The 22,914-nt window shown below is 39.2% G+C and overlaps 1 protein-coding gene across 1 annotated transcript in view; it reads left to right on the top strand.

The window, feature by feature from the left end:
• The window catches only part of syt9b (synaptotagmin IXb), a 50,740-nt gene extending 36,950 nt beyond the window's left edge, over nucleotides 1–13,790 (top strand). Inside the window, exons 5-8 of the mRNA XM_040035927.1 lie at nucleotides 5,184–5,304; nucleotides 5,431–5,602; nucleotides 5,701–5,830; nucleotides 12,392–13,790. Of these exons, the coding sequence (XP_039891861.1) occupies nucleotides 5,184–5,304; nucleotides 5,431–5,602; nucleotides 5,701–5,830; nucleotides 12,392–12,469 (501 nt within the window). The 3' untranslated portion in view covers nucleotides 12,470–13,790. The remainder of the gene's footprint in view (nucleotides 1–5,183; nucleotides 5,305–5,430; nucleotides 5,603–5,700; nucleotides 5,831–12,391) is intronic.
• The last annotated feature ends 9,124 nt before the right edge of the window (nucleotides 13,791–22,914 follow it).

Below are 22,914 nucleotides of genomic sequence, written 5' to 3'. Positions count from 1 at the left end.
AGAGAAAAGTGGTTAATAGCTTTGTGGTATTCCAAGTTTCTGAATAAATTGACTGTCTAACAAGCTTTGTTTAGCTCCAGAGTCAGTTACAGCTTGGAAAGTCACAGAATCCTGAATAAAACAGAAGGATGCTGGCAACAACATTTTAGAAACAGTTTGAAATTGGGTGCTTTCCACCAACATCCCCACTTCTCCTGGGAGGCATTTTCTTTTGGCCTCCTGGGGCTAATGAAATGGCCGGGTTGGCCACAGTAGATGCAGACTTTAGCCTTGATCCTTTTCTGCAATTCTTGCAAAGTTAGTTTAAGCACGGCTGAGCTGCACTGACTCCTCAGAATGATCCTGTCCACTGACACCGGAAGTGGAAGTTAGAGAGGATCAGGTGGTAGGAACCGCGGATAACTGGAATTTAAGGTTTCTCTCCAGAACCTGCTTCTGCTGGTGATAGTTAACTTTTATGGTTAATGAGATTAAATGATCCAAACTGGCAGGGTCACCTTGAGAAGATAGCTCAGACATGATAGAACATATACTCTCGTTTCAGCATCCAAAACTCAACAGAAATTGCTGCACACTTTTACTTACTTGACATAAATTTTAAACCCTCCTTGCTTCCTCTTCCTCATGAAAAGGATGGTCAAAAACCATCCTGAATCCTCCACAAATCATTCATAAATGAAGGACTCAACAGGGTTAATGTTTGGGTAAGATTCTGCCCACTGGAGAGCCCTACCTCTATAAGCAAACCCATTAAGTGGTGCATTTAAGAGGGATCATTTGTAAAGGAGCAAGATGTTTAGCTAAACAACAGTAACCATTGCAACAGAAACCATCCACAACAACCCAAATGACTTCCAAAGGGCTCAGGAGATGGAACAGATGGAGGGCAGGGGTTCAGCTTCAACCATCTGAGGCGTGCCTGTGGGTTCAGTGGAGCAAGGCTGTGTCAGCTCATGATTTGAATTGCACTGTTCATTTCATTTATTTCGCCATTTCTTTCTGTTCATTTGAGCCATTGGTGGACTACTTGTAGCCACTCAGCTGACAAGCTCTGAATCTGCTCGTGTTGGCCAACCAACAACATGACATGGGACACAGCTGCACGCATGGCCAAATCGTTCTGTCATAATGAATTGGAAAAAAGACTCAAAAGGAGGACTCTTACGTCAGTTTACAGATCATTATTACAGCAACAATACCAAATAATTAATCAAAGTAACCGAATTGGGTAAGTGCTGCTCTATAGGAATGGGTCAAAGTTTCCTGTCGGAGAGGGAAACAGGAGTTAGCTGAGATCCACATGAGTATGAAGTACTTGGTTATCTTTAGCAGCTGACTGCAGGCGAGTATACAGGCAGCCAATGGAGTCCAGAGGGAAAGAGAAAGAAATGAATAAGCAGAAGAGAGCAGGCAGGCAAGTGAGCAAACCAAATCTTCCTCCAAACAGAAGGTGACTGGCTGGAGTTAAGCAGGTAAGTGTGGCAGAGAGAAACTAGAGATCTTTCAGGCTGGGGAAGATGGAGGACTCTGTCTTCAGCTGTTGTTCTTCAAAGTATCACTGGGAAGGAGACAAAAGAGCATGGTCTCAGACCGAACACACACAAGGAAAACTTGATTTACAGCAGAGGGCCCGATCACCACCATAGGCAATAATGATCTGGCAAGAAATATGAGCACCACCTGGTCCTTAAATATGGCATAGCTTGAGTTTGACCGCTAAAGAGCCCAGCACCCCACTACTCACAGGGCAGGCCATCCAAAGAACCTGACCCATTACTACGCCTGAGAGTAGTAATTGAGTAAGGAGATAAAGGGAGAGAAGAAAGAGAATTGGGGAAACCGAAAACCTCCCATTACAGAGCACAATAACCTTAACGCAATGATTCATTGACATATGTATCTCTCTCTCTCTCTCTCTCTCTCTCTCTCTCTCTCTCTCTCTATATATATATATATATATATATATATATATATATATATATATATAGTCAGTAAAATATAAAGTAGAAGAAGCATGAATGAAAGCTTTGTTTAAAGCTGTGGAGATCTAATGAGCCAGTACAACTGTAATCAGTTTGCCATGGATACAGTGATTGTTAAAAAAAAAAAGAAGAATGGAGTATTTCACAGTCTAAGTGCATCTAAGTGGAAGAAAAAATTACTCTCAATCTACAAATGGAATGGAAATTTCTGAGTACAGATTGCAGCTGCTTGCAGTCAGATTCAGTTTATAGAAGTACAAAATACAATTATGTCAATAAAGCATGTGAAATGGGTAGGCCGTATAAAGTTGAGTAAAAACATAATCTTTGTCAAGTCAGTTCACGTTTGTAAAATTATTTAAATACATATATGTCTGAGCAATGAGAACTTTACAGGTCCTAAATATTAGCATAGCATTTCTGGGCACCCACTTTATTTTAGATGAATAATTTAACAGCAAATCTGCTTAATAAAGTAAAAGAGGAATACATTTCTTGTCTAATGGAATGACTAACTCTATTGCCTTGGAGTGCAATTGTTCAGTACTTCTGTGATGCTCTGCAGTATCAGGCAGCCAAACAGTACGGTCTACTACCACAACAACAGCAACTGACAGGGACTCTTATTGTCACAGCACAAAATGATTGTTTAAAGTTGTTTAACATTCCACTATGTGTTGTTTTGGTGGCTGTAGCTCAGGTGGTAGAGCAGGTCACCTACTAACTGGATGGTTGGTGGTTCGGTCCCAGTCTGCTCTAGTCTGCATGCCAAGTACAAGACGCTGCAAGATGCTAACCCCATGTAGCTCTCCAACGCATCCATCGGAGTGTGGATGTTGGTTAGGAAGCACCCAGAAACAGTGGAAAAAAAGTACTGTGTCAATGTGCAAGTTGTGTAAAGTGCTCAAGATAGAGTATAAAAACAAGCTATATAAGAACCAGTCTATGTACCATGTGTCATAAAATATATATTTAAGACGTGGTTCTTTCACGGTGACATGTTAGCATGTACTATTGCCTCACAGCAAGAAGGTCCTGAGTTTAATTTCCATGTTTGTGTGGGTTCACCCCGGGTACTCTGGCTTCCTCCCACAGTCCAAATACATGCAGTTAATGAGGATAGGTTAATTGGAAACACTAATCTGCCCATAGGTATGAATGTGAGCGTGAATGGTTGTCTTTGTCTATGTGTTGGCCCTGCGACAGACTGGCGACCTGTCCAGGGTGTACCCTGCCTCTCGCCCTAAGACATCTGGGATAGGCTCCAGCAACCCTGAGAAGCAGAAGCGAATGGATGGATGGTTCTTTGCTTCTCATTACCAGTAGAAAAAGTTACTTTTTGGTGCAGCACATAAAGAAAGTGCTTCATATGGTTTTTTATGTCCGGATGTCTAAGAAATATCAAACACAGTGGTTTATTTCATCATATCAGAATGTTAAACATGACACTTTAAAGACAGGCTACAAGTGGAAGGACGAAGCAGAATGATGAACGAGAGGAGAGTGATCAAGTTAGACTGCGTGATTATGAAAGACACAGCTAGAGAGAGGCTCATAGATAAAGCCTGGCTGCTCCTGAGGGAGAGCAGGTGTTAGTGTTATAATTGGAGAAGATGGACCGTCCATATGCTCTCTCTGCTTTATTGGAGCGCTTTAAAGCACCACTCTAATTTCATTGGCCGAGCGCAAGTGACCATAATCTTGACCGCAGGCTTGATTTGAGTGCTCATAAGAGTAGTGACCGACATCCTATAGTCTGAAAACTTTAGTATGTGTGTATGTGTGTGTGTATGTGTGAAATAGGAGAAGGAAATCACATTATCCTGTAGTGAGCTGAAGGGCTAGTTGATCTACCTTCCCCGCACACGCTTACCTTTATGTGAGTGTCAGAGTGTGCATTCCTGTGCTTGTGCCCCAACTTGTGTGTTAAACCTCGAAGGCTGCATAAGCTGCATATCATTAATGCCCGAGGCTCGCAGCTACACCAATAATGCGGTGTTGGAGGTAGATTTCGCCTCAGCAACACGTGTGATGAATCAACTCATCGCCCACTTAGAATGTCACAGGTCCTGGACGACGCATGTGCGCGCGTGTGTGTCAGTGTGCTTGCAGGCATGCATATGCTGTCATCTATGATGAATTAACTCATTTTGTTCAATTTGATTTTCAGTGATTTTCAGCTGAAGACTCTGAGCAGTAGCTTCTTAATGGGCATTTCTGCTGCTCTCATAATCAGACTCCAAATCATCTTGTACAGTATGCGATGGAGCACTTATTAATTTCCAAGTGAAACAATGGTGTTCCACTGTCTCTGCTACATCTTTAACAAGTCTTTCTAGCAGACTGGTTTCTCCTGGCGAATCTTAAACACATTATCGCTAGCATCCTCTGTATTAATCACTCTTAACCTGCTTTGCTACCCTATCCATTGAAACTTGTATTTTTAGTTCTTATTTTAAAAACTGCAAAAAAAAAAAAAACCTTTTCGTAAATATATCACTTAATTTCTAAGGTTTCCTAACATGAAGCTAACTACCAGCCAGATATGTGAGAGGAGGCATAAAAATAGAAATCAGAGTTTCCCTGTGATAAATCTTGTCAGTGCTTGTACCTCGTAAACGCACTGCTCACTATCACACCATCACACGTTATTTTCAGATGTGTTAATTGGGAAAAGAGTCTGGCATATGCATGAATGTGAATAAGAAGCAGAAGCAGTGACGTTTTTATAATCTTAGTAGTAGCTCAAACTTGATTGTAGATTCCACACATTTTAGCACAGACTGATACTGGGATACAGTAATGCCGTGGTGATTAGTGATTAATGATGAATCATCCGGACATGATTCTGAAAGGCTTCCGCGTTTCAGCCACGATCCATATGTGAAGTTCCTCTGGTGTTACATGTTGGATCCGCTTTAACTGTGCTGCTCATTATAAACCAAAGCTGCTTTTATCCATGATCGGTTTCCTGAAATAGATGTCTCTTAGTTTTTGTTTGGTTCCTATTCCTTCATGTTTGTTCTAACAGCAGTTGTGCTTTTCGTTACCCATATAGTATAATTTTATCACCAAACCTCTTAACTGCCAATATACAGATCCCTGTGTGTTCCATCTGTGACTGTAGTGTTGAATCTAAAAAGTTAATTAAAGTTGATGATGTGCAGTGCTAATATAGGAACACAATATATTTGTTTGTAGGACAATGTGGACCTTGGAGAGCTGATGTTCTCACTGTGCTATCTCCCAACGGCTGGCAGGCTTACCATCACAATTATCAAAGCCAGAAACCTCAAAGCCATGGACATCACTGGAGCCTCAGGTGGGTGCCGATCAACAGTACAGTGTGTCCAATAAGAGGTGGTGTAGGAAGATGAGGTATGCATGCATTAGTGTGTGTATATCTGTTTAATTATTTCTTCAGTCTTAACACCTTTTCTCTTCTCAGATCCATATGTGAAAGTATCTCTGATGTGTGATGGTCGAAGGCTAAAGAAGAGAAAGACATCGACTAAGCGTAACACTCTGAATCCAGTGTACAATGAGGCCATTGTGTTTGATGTTCCTCCTGAGAGCATTGACCAGATCAGCCTGCTAATAGCTGTCATGGACTATGATCGGTGAGTTACCTCTGTACATTTAGCACTCTCATGTGACATGCCAGCACATTTTAGAACATTTTAGAGTCTCTGTGGGTGCTGTTTTTTCTGTCCTGCAGGGTTGGGCATAATGAAGTGATCGGGGTATGCAGGGTAGGCAGTGAGGCCGAGAGTCTTGGGCGAGACCACTGGAATGAGATGCTGACGTACCCACGGAAGCCAATCGCACACTGGCACCCGCTCATAGAGGTATGGCCTGCTTTGTGTACTAGGTGTTTTAAATTGAAGATACACTTGATAAAAGTCTTGTAAAATAAAGCAAAAATATAATTATTTTTCATGAAGATACTGGAATATTTTCTTAATTGTAATGACATCTCTTAATAACATAGCACTAGACATAACTTAGAAACCACAAAGTCCCTAATGAGGCGGTGGATGAAAGGTTGAACAACCATAAGTCATTTTTCAGTTGGTCCTGAGGGGAGTAGAAAGATGTCCATCAAATTTTATGGCCATCAATCGAATTCTTTATCATAAATGGTTATAATGTAGAGACATTTAACTGTTAAAAGAAAATATCAAGACTCAGTGTGGCTCAATCTACAATAGTTTAGATATACAATGACAGCTATGTATAGGAGAGAAGGCACTGGACTGTTTGAACCAGATTGATGTTTCAATCATGTGGAGTGAGAGGTTCCCTAAAAAGTGGAGATGAAATGTGCTGTTTTAAGAGCACACCATGGGTATGGGGTATGGTGTTGAGGCAAAAGTATAGAGAAGGTCAGCTGTTGCACTGTTTTTGTGGATCTACAGAAAGCATATGATAAGATGCCAAGAGAGGAAATGTGATACTGCTTTAAGAAGTTGGGAGTTGCATAGAAGTACTGTATGTGAGGGTGGTGCAGGAAATGTATGAGGACAGCAGAACAGTGGTGAGGTGTGCGGTAGGAGTGACAGTTGTTTTTTTTTTTTGAACAAAAAAGTGAAGATAAACTGAGGAGAGATTGTGAAGGTAGCGTAGTTAAAATACCTGGGGTCAGCCATTCAATAAAACAGATAATGTGCAAGAGAGATGAAGTAAAGAATGCAGGCAGGTTGGAGTTGGTGAAGATGAGTGTTATCTCCACCAACTCCAACAGATTTGTGAGAAAAGGATAAGATCCAGATTGAAAGGGAAGATTTGTATGATGGAAGTCAGCCCGAGATGGTTTGGGCAAGTGCAGAGGAGGGATAGCAGATATATTGCTCAAGCGCTGTTGAAGATGGACCTACCAGGCATGAGGAAAGAGGTAAACCACAGAGAAGATTCATGGATGTGACAATTGTGGACATAAAAATAAGAAGGCTAAGGATAGTGTGAGATGGAGGCATATGATCTGCTATGGCAACCACTAAAGAAAGCAGCCAGAAGAAGGTTTATACTGTATAATGAGAAACACACATATAAAGATTTCCCCCATACTTCTGATGCAAGGTATAAAAGTTAAGTAGTCACCACAATCATTAAGATCTATCCTCTGGGTACCAATCATTTCTGAACCAAAGAAATGGATAGTCTATATCTGATATGCATTCAGATATTTTACTGAAGAGAGTTTTATGTATTTATGGATTAAAAGTGAGGGAATCACCAGTCAAAGGGATTCATACTCTGGTCCAGAATTTAATATTTAGCTTCTGGATGAATTGACATCAAACAAATGCCATTTGAGCAGGAAAGCTGTGGATCAACTAACTGGCATTGGTTTCCTGACAAGCAAGCTTTTGCCATAGAAAACAATCAATTTAGCATATCAATATTAAGGCTTCTAAGTGGCCATTCACTACTAATGTCTCTATTAGCTTTGATTTCAAATATGGCTTGACTGCTCATCTCTGACTCGCCATAATATACTGTCCATAAAAGATGGTTTGTACACTCTATCTGGCAAGCAGTAGCAATGGAGGGGGTTGGAGAGCTAAGCTATCAGCTAGTATTTGCTAGCTTTGTTAGCAAGATCCATAAACTTTGTGAACATATCACACAGACAGTCAAGTGCTAGCATTTTTAGTACAAAGGACATGAAGTGACATAATTTGCAGAAAATTTTCATTCAGAAGGCAACAAAAAGACATTGTGCTCGATATGTTTATGCTTAGGACACAGCCTGCCTTGGCACTATGAATTGCATATAAAATATAGACATATATTTTATGAAATTATATGAAACCCATTGGTTTGTGAATGCCCATTAAAAACCATATAGTACAGCATTTTCGTCATTGCCTTCCTGATGTAGATCTGACTGAAACTGTACACATATTGGGATTATATCCTAATATATTATTGTGGCAATGTCTTTTATACCATCTATGAAACTAGCTAAATTGATGTCACAAAGTAAAATAGCCAAGGGAAATTTCCTACACACTTATAAAACTAGAAGTCTTTTTGTAACCACAGGTTTTGTAACCATAGATTATGTCTGGCAGACACCAGGCTCTAAAGATGTTTATGTTTGCTACAAAGTTTTAGCAGCCAGCCTCAAGTGGCTGATTTGGATGTTCTGCCCCTCCATCCCTTTATAGTCACTCTGAGGCAATGCTTAAGCCAGATATACTTGTGTAATGCTCAAGTAACCATATATACAGAGATCCATTGAGTTACAGTAGTCTGAGGCAGTCCCAAACAACTGCTTTTAAATGCTTCTCTTACCTAAAAACAGTTCTGTCAGAATAGCGCACTATTCCGATAAAAAGAAAACTTATTTTAAATAAGCTTCACATTCCGTGTTAAATTTATGTTTTGTATAGTTCATTTGACGATATAGTGAATGAAAAAGAAATAAAACAAGTACTGCACAACCCCTGTGTATGCTTGACTTGTTTTGTTGTGATTGCCACAGCAGAGGCGCCTAGCTATCAGAGAAAGGGAGGGAGACATACAGAGAGGTGGCTACATTCGGTGAGATGCTTCTATTTCTGAATTCCCAGCCCACACTCATTAAAAAAAACAGAGCAAGCTAAAACAGATGCTGGACTGATTCATGTAAATTCATGATGAGTTGTCAAAGCCAAACATTTTGGTACTCAGCTAAAGGGGGTCACAAGATAAAAACACCTCAAAATGGAAAGCTGTCCAGGCAAATGTAATGACTGGCATCAGCCATGGCGTGCATTAGCAACTGCCAGCTTCATGTGCCCTGTCACTTATTTGCACAATTTAAAGAAGGACTTTGACTGAAATGAGATAACTTTAGCACCTTATAGTGATTAGCAGCTAGCTAAAGGCTAACTTGCTAGCTACTGACACTGGATTTAGCTATCTGTAGATTTTTTAACACAGGAAGTAGAATGGTCACTATGAAATCAGAAGCCTGGAAATTTACATGGTAACCAATAATAACTATTTCAAAGAATTAATGTGTGATTCTAGAGTTTTTAATAACATTCATTTGTTACGTCATAGCTCCTGCAGCGGTACCATCTGACTTTTCCAACGATATTGTCAATTTAAACAGACTTTTATATGATACCTTTAATCATTTTGGGGTTTGATGCCAGGAGCATACATATAAATTTTAAATGAAGCAAAGATGTTTATTATAACTTAATATTTCCCTAGAAAGGGCCTCTGGATGATAAAATATCCTATTCACTAATATTATGTTTATTAACTGGTTGCTTACTTTACACATTTCAATGACTTTAAAACTATTGGTATGTATACATTTTGAATTTTTACATAAATTATTTATTAGCATAAAAGAACAAAATGCACATCAATTTAGTGCTTGCCCCTTAATGAATTCCTATTATTTTCTTTTTCTCATTTATAATTCAAGATCATCAAACAAATTTTAATTTTAGACAAAGATGACCAACGCAAATACACAATGCAGTTTTTAAAACATGATTTCATTTGTTAAGCTGCCTGTCAAAGTGAAAGAGGCTAAACACAATGCAATTATATACAATGCAAACAAATTGTCATAAAAAACATAAACATAAGAATCTATTTTGGTAAGTAGAAATACTTTTGATTTAGGACAGCTGGGCTCCTTATATTGTGTGGTAGTCTTATGCTTTAGTTTAACACTGTGTATTTTATGGAGGTGAGTTTTGAACTTTGAAAAGTACCAATTCATGTGCCTTTAAAAAACATTGTTTTTAGTCTTATCTGCTATGTACACCGATTTCTTGGGATTCTTAGAATAAATCTCTAAATTCTTTTCGATTTATTCTTTTCTGTTACTCCTGAAAGGCTCAGCAGTGATTTTTTTAAGATCAAAAATTTTTTATGTATCAACACTTTGTCTTTGTGTTATTGTCAATTAAACGTAGGCTTCAGATTAGTAGTAATTCATTGCATTTTGTTTTTCTTGTCAATCATTTTTGAAGCTCTGATGCTTTAATTTTAGTTTTTCTATCTCATAATCTGCCTGTGAATGGTTTGCTGCCTCTAAGTTTGAGTGTGTATATTGTAAAATTAAACAAAATTCAACTGCTTTTTGAAAATAACATGCAGGTTGTTAAGTCCCGTTTTACACCACAGTGTCAGTCCCCACTTCTCCAAGTTAACAGCTAAGTGTTGTACTAAGAACCACATAAAGCCATAAAGGAAGCCATCCTAAAATAAAGTAAATGAAGCACTAGCTGTCACACTGTGTACTTTCAGTATTGGTGAGAGGTCAGTGACCCTGATATTTCCAACAGTGTTGAGGCCAGAGGAGCTCTTTCACTGTCTCTGAGGCCATTTGTGTAGCACTAACACACCCATCCACACAAACAATGGGCTGTGTCAAACACTCACCAGTAGCATTTCTTGTCTAAGGCCATTAGCAGCAGCTCTGGACTAGAGCAGCAGAGTCTGAGATCTCATCTAATGGCTTATTTGTGTAGAGATCCGCACAGAAGACCTAAGGGAAACTGGCTCGGGGGATATTTCACATCCTTGCACACAGTTATACACACATATGTAGCTGAAGCCTATGCATAATATGTAAGCAATGAGTATTCACACATTCGCACAAAATTTATGTTTCAACAAATAAAACTAAACATATCTGACAAGTTGGCTTTCACACTCACACACATGCACACACACGTGGCTTTCACACACACAGACATGTGCATGTGTGTGTGTGTTTTTCTGACACACACAAACACTTGCTGGTTTCCTGTCCACTTTAGTTTACGGCTTTTTGAAAGTGTCGGACTGACCCGCTGACCACTGAGAGCATTAATAATTCAGCAGCTTGAGCTCTTCGGCCCAGACTGTAAACTCTCTCACACACACACACACACACACACACACACACACACACACACACACACACACACACACACACACACACACACACACACACACAGTTCAGACGTTACTGAGTAGAAAGTAAAGTAAATGCAGAAAGTTGAAAGCTCGGTTGCTTCCACTTTGTCACATGAATGAGTAACTAGATAACAGACATGCACACTGAAGGGGCTGCTCTCATGAAGTGAGGTAAGTGTGTTCCCAAGCCAGCTTTGGAGTTTATATCTCTGGATTTTCAGTCTCACGGGGCTGGCTCAGGTTAAAACATTTCTCCATGGTAGTGTGCACTTTCATTCTGCTCCCGGGCAGGTTCATTTCACATCAAAGAGGACCAGATCAAAATCATAACACCAGCTCTCAGATAAAAAGGCTCACTTTGACAGAGTCCAACCAATTAATTATATAGCATGATTTCCATGGGATTTCTGTGAGGAACAAATTTGTGGTTTATGCATTTTTCACATTTTGCACTTGTCATAGCAGTATTTAAAAGAGAATTTACAAAACAAAAGATGACTGGCACCTAATTCGTCTTCATCTGTGAAGCTTTAAACTGCTCCACATAACCAAACATGACACAGTGAGTATTTCACAAGATTTTTAGAAACTCCCCCTGTCTGCCTGCCCACCCAGCAGGGTGACAACAATACCCCATCGGCCTTTTAATGGCTTTAATGGGGTAAAAAGTTTAAAAAAGAAAAAAACATGTTGAAGATCTGACTCTGGCTGCTGGGGTCATCATGCTGTCTGTGCAGATGTTTGGAAAGAACCGATTTTGTGTTAGCAGCAGTGGAGTTTATGTCTTGGATGCAGTTTGCACTTCAGTTCAATATAGCACCAAATCACAACACATTTTATATTGTATGGTAAAATCCCTTTTACAGAAACATGTAATGTAAATGTGATTGTTGGAACATGCCTGTTAGTCGGAAAATTATGACCTGCACCTTTGTGTTTTGCACTTGGTTTTGCTTTTACCTCCTGGAATGGATTAGGCACTAAAAATTCTGGATTACCATAACAAAGATATTGTGGTTTGGATTGAAAAACATCACTTTGCACTCATTACCATATGGTTTTATATTCAACGTGTTGGGAGTGACAGCCCTGTCTCATGCAGCAGACAAGGGATTTAACAAATGGGACTGAGAGCAACCTGTTAAATCTGAGGCTAGTTGACTAACTGACATGACTCATTATATAGATATGTGTCAGGTGAGCCACCCCCATTTAATTTTGAAGGGCATTTCCACATGTAGTTCATGATTTCTCAGCTGCAGAGGCTTCCACTTGGACAAATCTGAAAAATCTTCTTATTTAGAAAAACTGCCACAACTTTCAAAGCACATTAAGGTCTGCCAATTAACCCAACAGTCATAGCAAACCTGGATGCAAACCATCCTGGCTTACAGTGCATATTTACTGAGTATGTCAATCCAGTCTTTGGAAGTTTCTAGACTTTCGTTCCCTTTGGTCTTTAACTAAAACTCTCTTTCTCTGTTGTGGTTCAGTGGGTCGGACAAGGAGCGACGGTGAGTGGAAGCCAAGGAGGATCCACCAATTCCCTGAAGACACCACCATCACCATAACCACACACACACACACACACACACACACACACACACACACACACACACACACACACACACCAGTATACTCACACCAACACACACAGACACACACAGATATAGAGCCTCAGGGTGGTAGAACAACGGGCCAACAGACAGTCCTACTTGATGTTAAAACATACAGTACAAAGTGTGGCTAAGAAGTGGCTGCAGCAGTGGGCTAACATCAGCTATAAGCCAATACTCAAACTGTGTGTCATTAGATTGAACTAGGTGTTAGTGTGATAAGGCTGGAGCAAAGTCTGATTCCCACTTCCTCTTGTGTCTTCACAACCAAATAAACACTTAACTACATTCCAACTAAACTAGTACAGTACTTATTGAGCTGTTACTGACAGTATTAACAGATTATCTAACAGATTAAGCTTATGCCTCTTTTTTGTTTATAGGAAAATTGCAGTTTGTGGACCAAAATATTATATTTTTAGGTGAATATGCACAGCTGTGACTGTTGATTTGTGCAAGTGATCAGCTATCGTAGGCAACATATTTGCTCAATAGTAGGATTTAGAAAGGCGAGTTGCAGAATTAGAAAGCATCACTGTTCAGATCAACACATTTCAGCTCTTTTAAAAGTTTTATTTGTTGTGTTGAAGATTCATTCTCATCATGCGTTTGGTTATATCTTGTGTTGCCTTTATCAGTGGCAGCCGGAGCAGACACGAACAGAGGAGATTCAAATGCAAACCTTAGTTTTACTTCACTGGGCGAAGACGATTTCCTGTTAAGAAGTAAAATTGAAGAGGATTTGATTTGATCCAAGAATTTGCAAAATGTCAGAATGAACATTTTTAGTGCATGTTAAATTGGCATCCTTTTTTTAACAGGGTGTGGTCATAATAAAGGAAACATAAGTTGTCATCGGTGGGAAAAAGAGCAGTCCACTCATCTCATCTAAGGCAAATGAATTATGATTGTTTTTAGACATCATCCTGATAACCAGACATAAGTGTCATCATTACTTACTAATGTTATTTGGCTTTACAAGAATTTACAATTACAATTTCAGCACAAACATTAATAACATGAAATAAAAGTTTTACATTAAACTGTATGACTTATGGTTGACACTGTACTCTACTTGGTGTCTCGTCTGTCATGGTTACTTTTGGAAAATGTTTTACACTTTTGCAGATAAATGCTGACTGAAGGTTTTGACTGTTTTTAAAGCTGTTGCACTGGAAACAGCTGTGCGCTTCTGCTGGAAACAAGACTGATGAGCCATGAAAACAAAACATAAACAGGAATCTGTGGACTGTAAGATCTAAAGAAGTTCCGCAGAGCAAAAGGGGGTTGTAAACTTCAGTTGTTATTTTCAGTAGCTAAGGCAGGGGTCCCCAACTCCAGGCCTCGAGGGCCGGTGTCCTGCAAGGTGAATGGAAAGGGTCTTTTACAGGAGGCATTACTGCCAACATGAGCTCAGTTTGCTTCAACATGCTGAATTTAGGCGATCTAAATACTCTGAATAAACAGCTGGCTTGTTGTAGTTTGTCTGATTATGTGACTGCTCATGTTTTTCTGTCCCCTGTAGTGATGTCACCATGTTCCCAGATGCTACAAAAAATATAACCCATGTTGTAACAAATCAGTTATCCTTAGGGACTACACAATGACTGCAGATGTTATTGTGCAACCCCTTTGGGACTCCTTTGTGCCTTTTTAATGTGCTTTGCCATTTTGCCATTCAGTGTTCCAATTTAGAGAGGTGCTTCGAAGACCATAAAGGTGGTAACTCTTAATAATTTGCGAGAAATGAGGAGCTTTTGCAATTAAAGGGGTCCTATAATTTTTTTTTGTTTGTTTTCTGTTATATACAGAATATACAATAGGAGGTGTTTATAATAAAGATGGCCAACATTTAAAATAGTAATCCCTGTGTGCCAAAAGATGTATCTGTTCTTAGATCTGTATGATGTCAGACAGAGGGGATCTCCATAATGTGGTCATTTTAGCACACAGCTCTGACAGTTCAAGCCAATCAGAAGAAATCTGGCTGAAAGGGAGGAGCTAAAAAGGTTTGTTTCAGATAATGCATGAATTGAGATGGTTTTAAAACTTTGATTCATGCAAAGCTACTTTAGTAAAGTCTGATAAAATAAAACAAAGCTGGAAATGAGCATTACAGGTCCCATTTAAGTTAATTGAATGATTCCACAGTGAAGCTGCCCTGTCCCACTGTTATGACACTCAATGTTGCTTTTCTTTAACTGGAACCATACTCTGTGATAGTAATTTAATAAGCCAGTGTTTGTTTGTTTTCTAACTGAAATCTGTTTAATTTCAGATTAATACCAGTATTGTTTATGGCTCGGTATTGGACACTGTCACGAATAACAGTTTCCTCTGTGTTTGTAGGTACCATGCATGCATCATTTTTTTCATGAGTCATTTTTAATAAATATCTTTTTTTTGTGAGATACTAATCATATTGTAAACACAAGATGTATTATGAACCTAAGGCAGAGTGTGTACATTGTCCATTCAGATGTTATTAATAAATATTTCTATATATAGCATGGATTGATTTATGGGTAGTGTGAGATGCAGCGAGAAGATGCTTCAGAGAGAGAATGAATGAGACAGATATAGAGACGTGTATCCCCCTCAGGCTTCTGCTAACACCTGTGTTGTGAGCTCTCCCAACAGAGTGCTGTGATTGAAAGACCTATGAAAACCTTGTGACAGACACACTTTCTCTTACACACACCCTCAGTGATGCATTTGCTGCGCTAGGACCTCGCGCTCACTCAAAAGTCAACATTTAAAATATCAACATGTCTGGGTCAGGTGTTCCTCCTCTGAACATTTTTCCAATTAGCAATAATTTGGACACATTAAACGATAGCATATCAAGGCTCCGATTTAATTTTTTTTAAAGACAAACTGCAAAGTGAACATTTCCATATAATTTCAGATTTGCTAGACCAAACAATGATTAAACAGGCCCCATGAGCACTGGAGCCATGTTTTTAATCTTACAAAGTCAAATATTCCAATTTTCATCAGCTAATCGCTTTTTTTTTCTTTCTTTTTTTTTTTTTTTTTTAGCTCACAATGCTTTTAATCACTATGCTGTTTCATTTAGGTTAGTGAATTAATTTATTTTTCAAAACAAGCTCTGGTAAAACTATTCTATGCGTGTAGGACACGTTGTGCCGACATCTGTTCACAGTGATTAGTTGTTCTTTAAAAAAATATAAATGCCTTTAAATCCATCCATCCATTCGCTTATCCTTTTCAGGGTCGCGGGGGGCGCTGGAGCCTATCCCAGCTGTCATAGGGCGAGAGGCGGGGTACACCCTGGACAGGTCGCAAGTCTGTCGCAGGGCCAACACACAGGGACAGACAACCATTCGCGCTCACATTCACTCGCACATTCACACCTAATGGCAATTTGGATTTTCCAATTAACCTATCCCCACAAGCTGCATGTCTTTGGATGGTGGGAGGAAGCCGGAGTACCCAGAGGGAACCCACGCAAACACGGGGAGAACATGCAAACTCCACACAGAAAGACCCCGGCCTGATGTTGGAATTGAACTCAGGACCTTCTTGCTGTGCGGCAACAGTGCTAACCACCGTGCCAACCACCATGCCACCGTGCTGCCCCGTTTAAACCCCTATTGCAATAATCTGATCTGTATATCTCACTCAGTAAGCGGTTTGATGCTGCCTCAGTTGTGTGTGGAAATAATGTTGTTATCCATCTGCCCAAGGTTCAGTTTTGTCTGTTGTAAGATGAGCAGTTTTGACTGGGGAGATGACGTCCAGGTTCCACCTACATTTGCTGGAGTTATTGCAAGGTGCTACCGCCAGCAGTTACCGTCAGTATGAAAAAGTTATTTCAGGCTATTGTAATTTATGAACAAATTATTCGTCTTGTGCATTTGTTAAAGTGGCAATATTTGCCACAGCAGCTTTATGCCTGTCTATCATGAAAATATAATGATCCCTAAACCCTGCGTCGTGATTATAGTCCCTCATAAACTCAAACTTTCATTGGTCTCCTCTGCCACTCCTGGATTCATGTGCAGGTGTTTCATTTCCAGTTATCCCAGCAACTGCAGCACAATCTGGCAGCTACGGTTAAGATTCTCTTGGTGGCAGCGACATTCTCCAAAATGGAAACAGTTTTCCACATTAACCCAAGATGAGTTTTTGAGGGAGGAGGAAGTTGTCAGTGTCTTCCTACAATACCACAAAGCTGTATTTAATTTTATTGAAGCCTAAATCAAAACTTTACCACAGAATTTTATAACATGGGCACTTGAAAGTGGCTTCCTGGAGGTTCAAGTATAAGCCTGTTATAGCCAAAGCAGTCAGCATTTAAAGGACACTTTAATATCATCTAAACTGGGGGAGCTGCATCCTGTAAGTCTTCTTTCTCAGACTCTATCGTTTCATTCTTTTGCAACTATTTCTAAAAAAAATATGAAAGAAAAAATTGTCCACAAAGTGTGTAAAATTACCCCCCGTTGGAACTATTTTTATATGTTGTTTACAAGAAACCATGGCTGTGTCCAATGGTAAAATTCAATTTTGTTCTTCACAGAAGAAAATTCACATAACAACACAGGGAGTCTCTCCTTAGATCAGCCTGAAGGTAGTTTATTTTAAGCATTTGGGGAAAAACACGGCTAAAGTTGCTCCTTTTCTGGTGAGGCTCTCAAAAGTTTCAAATCAATTTAGAGCTGTAGCTGGAGTCGAGAGAAACCCAAACAGACGTACATCTCATTAGTGTGCCAGTCAAGTTTATTGTGATGCTTCTCACGCTCAGATCATTACTGGCGTGATTTGATTTCCCCCTCCTTTTTTTTATAACTTAATCTGCCGGTGTTACAAAAGCCCCTGCATAATTAAAAAAGAAATAACACGCAATAGTTGATATCTATTTATGATTACGTCACCTGAAGCCACTTTATGTTTCAAATAATTTGACTGTAACTAAGACTTTTCATGAGATAGCCGTGCAGTAAAGGATGTCATTTGCTGTGGGACCTGATCGATCTTATCTCTGTGTGTCAGGGATAATTATGAATTCTAAATAATTACTGTAGTAATTGACATTTTTTACCAACTCTCTGACTGTGGAGACACTTACATCAATCCTCCTGCAGTGTGATGGCTAAACAATTTACTAAACTCTGTTATGACGTACAAAAACCCCAAACATTCATTGGCACAAATTATGAATCACTTTCTCTGGCAAGTAAGTATTGCATTACATTTGAGAAAAGTAACGAGTAATGTGTAATAATTACAAAGAAGAAGAAGAAGAAGATGAAGACACAGATTGCACTGAGACAGAGAAAGGGTTTCCTGCAGAACCCACTGCAAAAGCAAACACGTCCCTACTCAATTTTAAATAGTTTGCCTTAATTAATCATGTACAGTAGTTTATAGAAGGACTTTTGCTTACATTGAGTTATCTGTTCTATCTGCCTTTGTGTCGATGTGTGCATATTAATTATTGCTATTATGTGCTTAATTTTTCTGAGGGCAGAATAAGTGTGCAATGCAAGTATCTAATGTTTAACCTCAGTTCCTTAAATTAGCAGTGCCGTGATCAATGACTCCTGGTCAATGTTTGTGTTCAGGGATATTAAAATGTTAATTAAATCTGTGTTCCTGTAAGTGTGTGGTGTTCGGGGCACAAGAATGTGACAAAAATGTATCTGAGTCGCACAAAATCTCAATATTGTGTACGAATGTCTACTAATTTAGACCACTCACATTTTCTTAGCATATTTATCATAAAATGCGCTAAGTTTTTTAACTGTTTTTTGTTGCCGATTTCTTTTATAGTCTAAAACTGTGTGTTACGTATGTTTACGTTCAAAAACATAAAGGTTATTTTTTTCACTGTTGAAAAAGATGTGGTGAAGAGACACTCTTCGCCAAGTTGCTGAAGCAAAATGAGAAGAAAATGTTTCAACAAAATGAGTTATTAAGCCAATCAACCAGATTTCCCTGGTTGTCTTGCTGCTGAGAGTTTGACAATGAAGACCAAACAGAAACACAGCAGAAAGACAAGAGATGGCTGATTCAACAGCGAGACAATAAAGCAGCAACGGTGTGGAGTGATGTATTCTGTTTGAGGCTTCCTGTGTTACACGTTCAATGGGATGACACTTCCATTTTGGAGCGTACAACGGCACCAGGGGAGCCAAAAAGATTCTCAACTGTGAGAGAGATGAAACCACAAAGACAGAATGCTGACACAGCATTTATGCTGATCATGGCAACATCATCAACCATTTGGATTTACAATTTCAAGACGCAGATCATTCATTACTATCAAATCTGGGGCCCATTTCAAAATAAAGGTGCATTAGGGAAGATAAAGTGCTTCTTGGATGTAATTCAACTTATCAACAGGCACTAGAAATGATCCAATAGCACGGCACCTTCAGGCTGCATATGGTGCCAATTTGTCTGCTTAATTTATCCCTGTTGGGTTCTTGAAGGCAATTTGTAGAAAGCGGCTGCAAAGCACTTTCTGAGAGGTATGTGTTGCTCTGTGGATATTTTGTACTCTGGTGATCGCTCCTGTTGTTGTGATGGCTGCGATGGGTGCATAAGTGCAAGATGAGTCTTATGAAAACATGTCTCACCATAGGTTGGGCAGCACTGGCATGCTGTCTGCAGTCACACTGAATTTTCTTTCTTACTCTGTCGCTTCAGAAAACAGGGAATACATTCAGACAGCCACCGTTACCGTTGCTGCTTTCATTGTTTTTTTTGTTTTCTTTTTTTAAATTACAAACAAGCAAATTGTTATTGGTTCTGGGTTTTATTACCCAGGCCGGGACTTTGAGGGGCTTTTGGACTTTGTGATTCTTGGTATTTCTTTGGGTAAATATTGATGTGTCTTTTTTCCCATGTGTATTAGTTCTCTCCTTGGTCCTTGTTTTTTTAAAATATTATATTTAGGGTTTCCTACCTTTGTGTAAAGTTTCCACCAGTGATGGTCCCCACGTTTGGTTATTTCCTGTTTTATTTTGGTAAGCTGCATCCAGTGTGTCCTGTGTTCATTTTTGATTTTTTGCGTGATTAGGTTCAGCTGTCTTCCCGTACTGTTTCCCATATCCTTGTGTGTTTATTGTCTTTGTTTCCCCTCGCCCATTATCAAGTCGTCCCACTAGCATTGCTGTATCCATTGGTTTTCCCCGTGCTTCCCATACTTTATAGATTTGTTGTTACCTGTTTCTCTACCACCTGTACTTGTTCTTTTCTTAATAAATCAACACTTAGCTTTACATATAAATAACTAGGCTTCCGTTTGTGCTTCAGACCTGGGGTTGTGTGTTTTGTGTACAGGTCTCCATATCCCAGATATGTAAAATAAAGATCATTTTTAAAGTAAAAGACCACTTTGAGCCGTGTTTTCTTGGCCCTGAAGAATCCAAAAGAACCGGAATTAATAATTGTCATCTACTGCATCCTATATTTAGGTCATCAATCTTCCACCACACCTCGCACAGCATAAACTGGTACAAATTCTTTTCTTTTTTTTCTTGGGGGCAGCAGACACAACCTGTGAGCACAACACTGACATATGAAGTCTATACAGCAAATAGTTGCTCATTTATGCAAACAGAAGATAAATATCAAGATCTGCAGTAATTTGTGATCATGTTTGTCTTTTTTTTCTTTTTTTGGTGGACATCAGTTCCACCAACAAAATGCTGTAATACTGAGCCTATACCATCAAGTATGAGGCGAGTGAACATGCTGCCCAAATAGCTGATGGTAGCTGCACACAAAGTTGTCTTCCTCTAATCGGCTCCCCCAGCACATGCACATGTCGACTGCAATGCTAAAGCTAATTCACAAACAGTGTATATAAAACACGGATTTAATTTCCAGGTCTAAAAGGTGAATTCAACACTAAAGTGCATCTTTTTAATCTATATGTATATACAGTATGCATGTATTGCTATTAGCCTTTGAAAATCACCTTTGCCAGAGTACATCTGGTGAAGCTCCTCTGTTGAAAAGCGTAGCACTGTTTCCTTGACACGTGGTCTTGCCTCTTTCAAAAAACAGCCTGTGAAGATTTTACCATCAATATCGACTAACCTTGACTGCACAGTTACATTTTACTGTAATATGCCTTTCATCATCATGACTTTAGCCCTTGGCCTTTGTGATTTTGTAGTTTTACTGTATACAAATGCTAATTCCACTAACATTCAATACAATCATGCTCGAATGAATGAATTTATCTTATAAAGATAAATCGAACACCAACTTTTTTTTACTGAAATACTGAAGTGTTGTGCTTGTAGTGCTGTGATTGAACGTTATTTTGTTTTGAGCACAGATAAAACACCTTGGAGAGGGAAAAAAAGAAAACAAAAACCAACATTTTATATCTTACACAACAGTATTACATGAGTTGTGAGAGGAAAATAATGAAACATAACTAGTACTTACACGCAATTCAGTTTTATCTTCATAGCACCAGCCAGAAAAATAGTCACCTCAAGGCACGTTATATTTTAAGGTAAAGATTTACAACATTAGAGTGAGAACTTCAATAAGAAAGGAGAATTCAATTTTAGCAGGAGGAGACCTCTGGCAGAGCCAGCCTCAGGCTCTCTCACAGTAGAGAACAGATGAGAAAACAACAAACACGGCATAACTAAAGGACAAATTGCAATACTGGCGTTAAAGACAGAGAGAGTGGAGACGAGCTTAATTCCTTTATGGGATGTCCCTGAGCAGCTTGTGCAGCCTATAGTAGCATAACTACGATTAGATAACCCTGATCCACTATTAACTTTATGAAAAAAGGGAAAATTAAAGTCTAATCAGTCTAATAATAATAAGTCTAATAAGTTCAGATTCCAAGCTGGGACTGGTCCCAGTTTGGGGGGTCCAAAGACTCAGTGGGATTAGCTGGTGATTCTAAATTGCCCGTAGGTGTGAATGTTTGTCTGTCTCTCTGTTAGCCCTGTGACTGCTGCGATAGGTTTCAGCCCAAACTAACTTTTGATTTTCCTCAATGAGTACAGTTGACAGATTTAAAGGATATATCACAATGAATGTATTATCCATTTGTACAAATGCAAACAAAAACCCTTTCAAAGTAAGATGCTAGCAGAGCTGTAATGGCAATGCCATAGAAGAAGCAAAGCAGGAGATAGTCCTGGGGGTGTATGGCCCAGGCTGAAGTGCAATTTTGGTTTGAAGACAGCTGCAGTCATTTCAGAACAATTTATTTTTCTGAATACTATGATACCACATGTATTTCCTGTGCAGCTTTTAAATAATTTCCTCACTTCTGGCATCAGATGGCTGCTATGTGCTTTTGACCAAGCTAGCATGGGGACCCTTTAGCCGCACATTCACAGATTTTGGTGGGATTGTATAATAAGATAAGATAAGATAAGATAAGATAAGATAAGAAGTACAAGAAAGTACAAGTTTAAGAGCAGTAAAAGTTAAGAAATAGAATAAGATAAGATAAAATAGAATAACATACTATAGAACAAGAATAAAATACTTTATACAATAGAATAAAGTACTATACAAAACAGAATAAAAATGCTCTGTTATAGTAGGAAAAAATGGTATGCACTTGGTAATATTGCACATCAGGTAGACAGTTACATTTGTGTATGGGATGTGTGTGTGTGTGTTTGTCTGCACATGTGTGGTTATCTGTAGAGACCATGTTGTAGAGTTTGACAACAGTTGGGAGGAAAGACCTGCAGAGTCTCTCCGTCCCACGTCGTGGGTGCTCCCCAGCAGAGATTCTGCCACCCCAGCAGGGTGCTGTAGAGAGCATCTGAATTATGAGTCCAGTCCAGTTTATTGTTCAGATGAACAACAAGGTACCTGTAGCTATTAAGGTACCTGTATTAATGGGTGTATAGATGGATTGCTACTACACAGTCAACGGAACATACTCACAGGATACAACATCACAACTTGTGGTCATCCTCAAACTTATATATACACTATAATATAAAAGAACTATTGGCTGCATAAATATAAAGACATTTGTATATCTACCCAAAAAAGCTGATTGTATAGCGTCACTACAGAGCATACATGCCAACACTCCTGGTTTTTCCCGTAGTATCCCGAATTTCAGTGCCCCTCCCGAAAATCTCCCTGAGCCACCATTCTCCCGAATTTCTCCCGATTTTTCACCCGGACAACAAAATTGAAAAATCATATCGCAGATTGACCCAGCCAATTCCAGTTTCCAGCCATGGCTACTACTACTGCAGCTACTTAGTTTTAATATTACACTTGTTACTCTTTCTTGGTTGCAAAATAAACTTTTAACATATTTTCAGGCGAGAATGTAGCTGTGTAAACTTCAAATATCTGAGCTGACGAGAACAGCAAACTCCGGGCACATCGTTTTCAACCCCCCGCGGTCTTTCGCT

Source organism: Simochromis diagramma, unplaced genomic scaffold (genome assembly GCF_900408965.1).
Source record: "Simochromis diagramma unplaced genomic scaffold, fSimDia1.1 OVJJ01000333.1, whole genome shotgun sequence".
Taxonomy (NCBI): Eukaryota; Metazoa; Chordata; class Actinopteri; order Cichliformes; family Cichlidae; genus Simochromis; species Simochromis diagramma.
The sequence above is the reverse complement of the archived record's forward strand: the minus strand, read 5'-3'. Positions and strand labels throughout refer to the sequence as shown.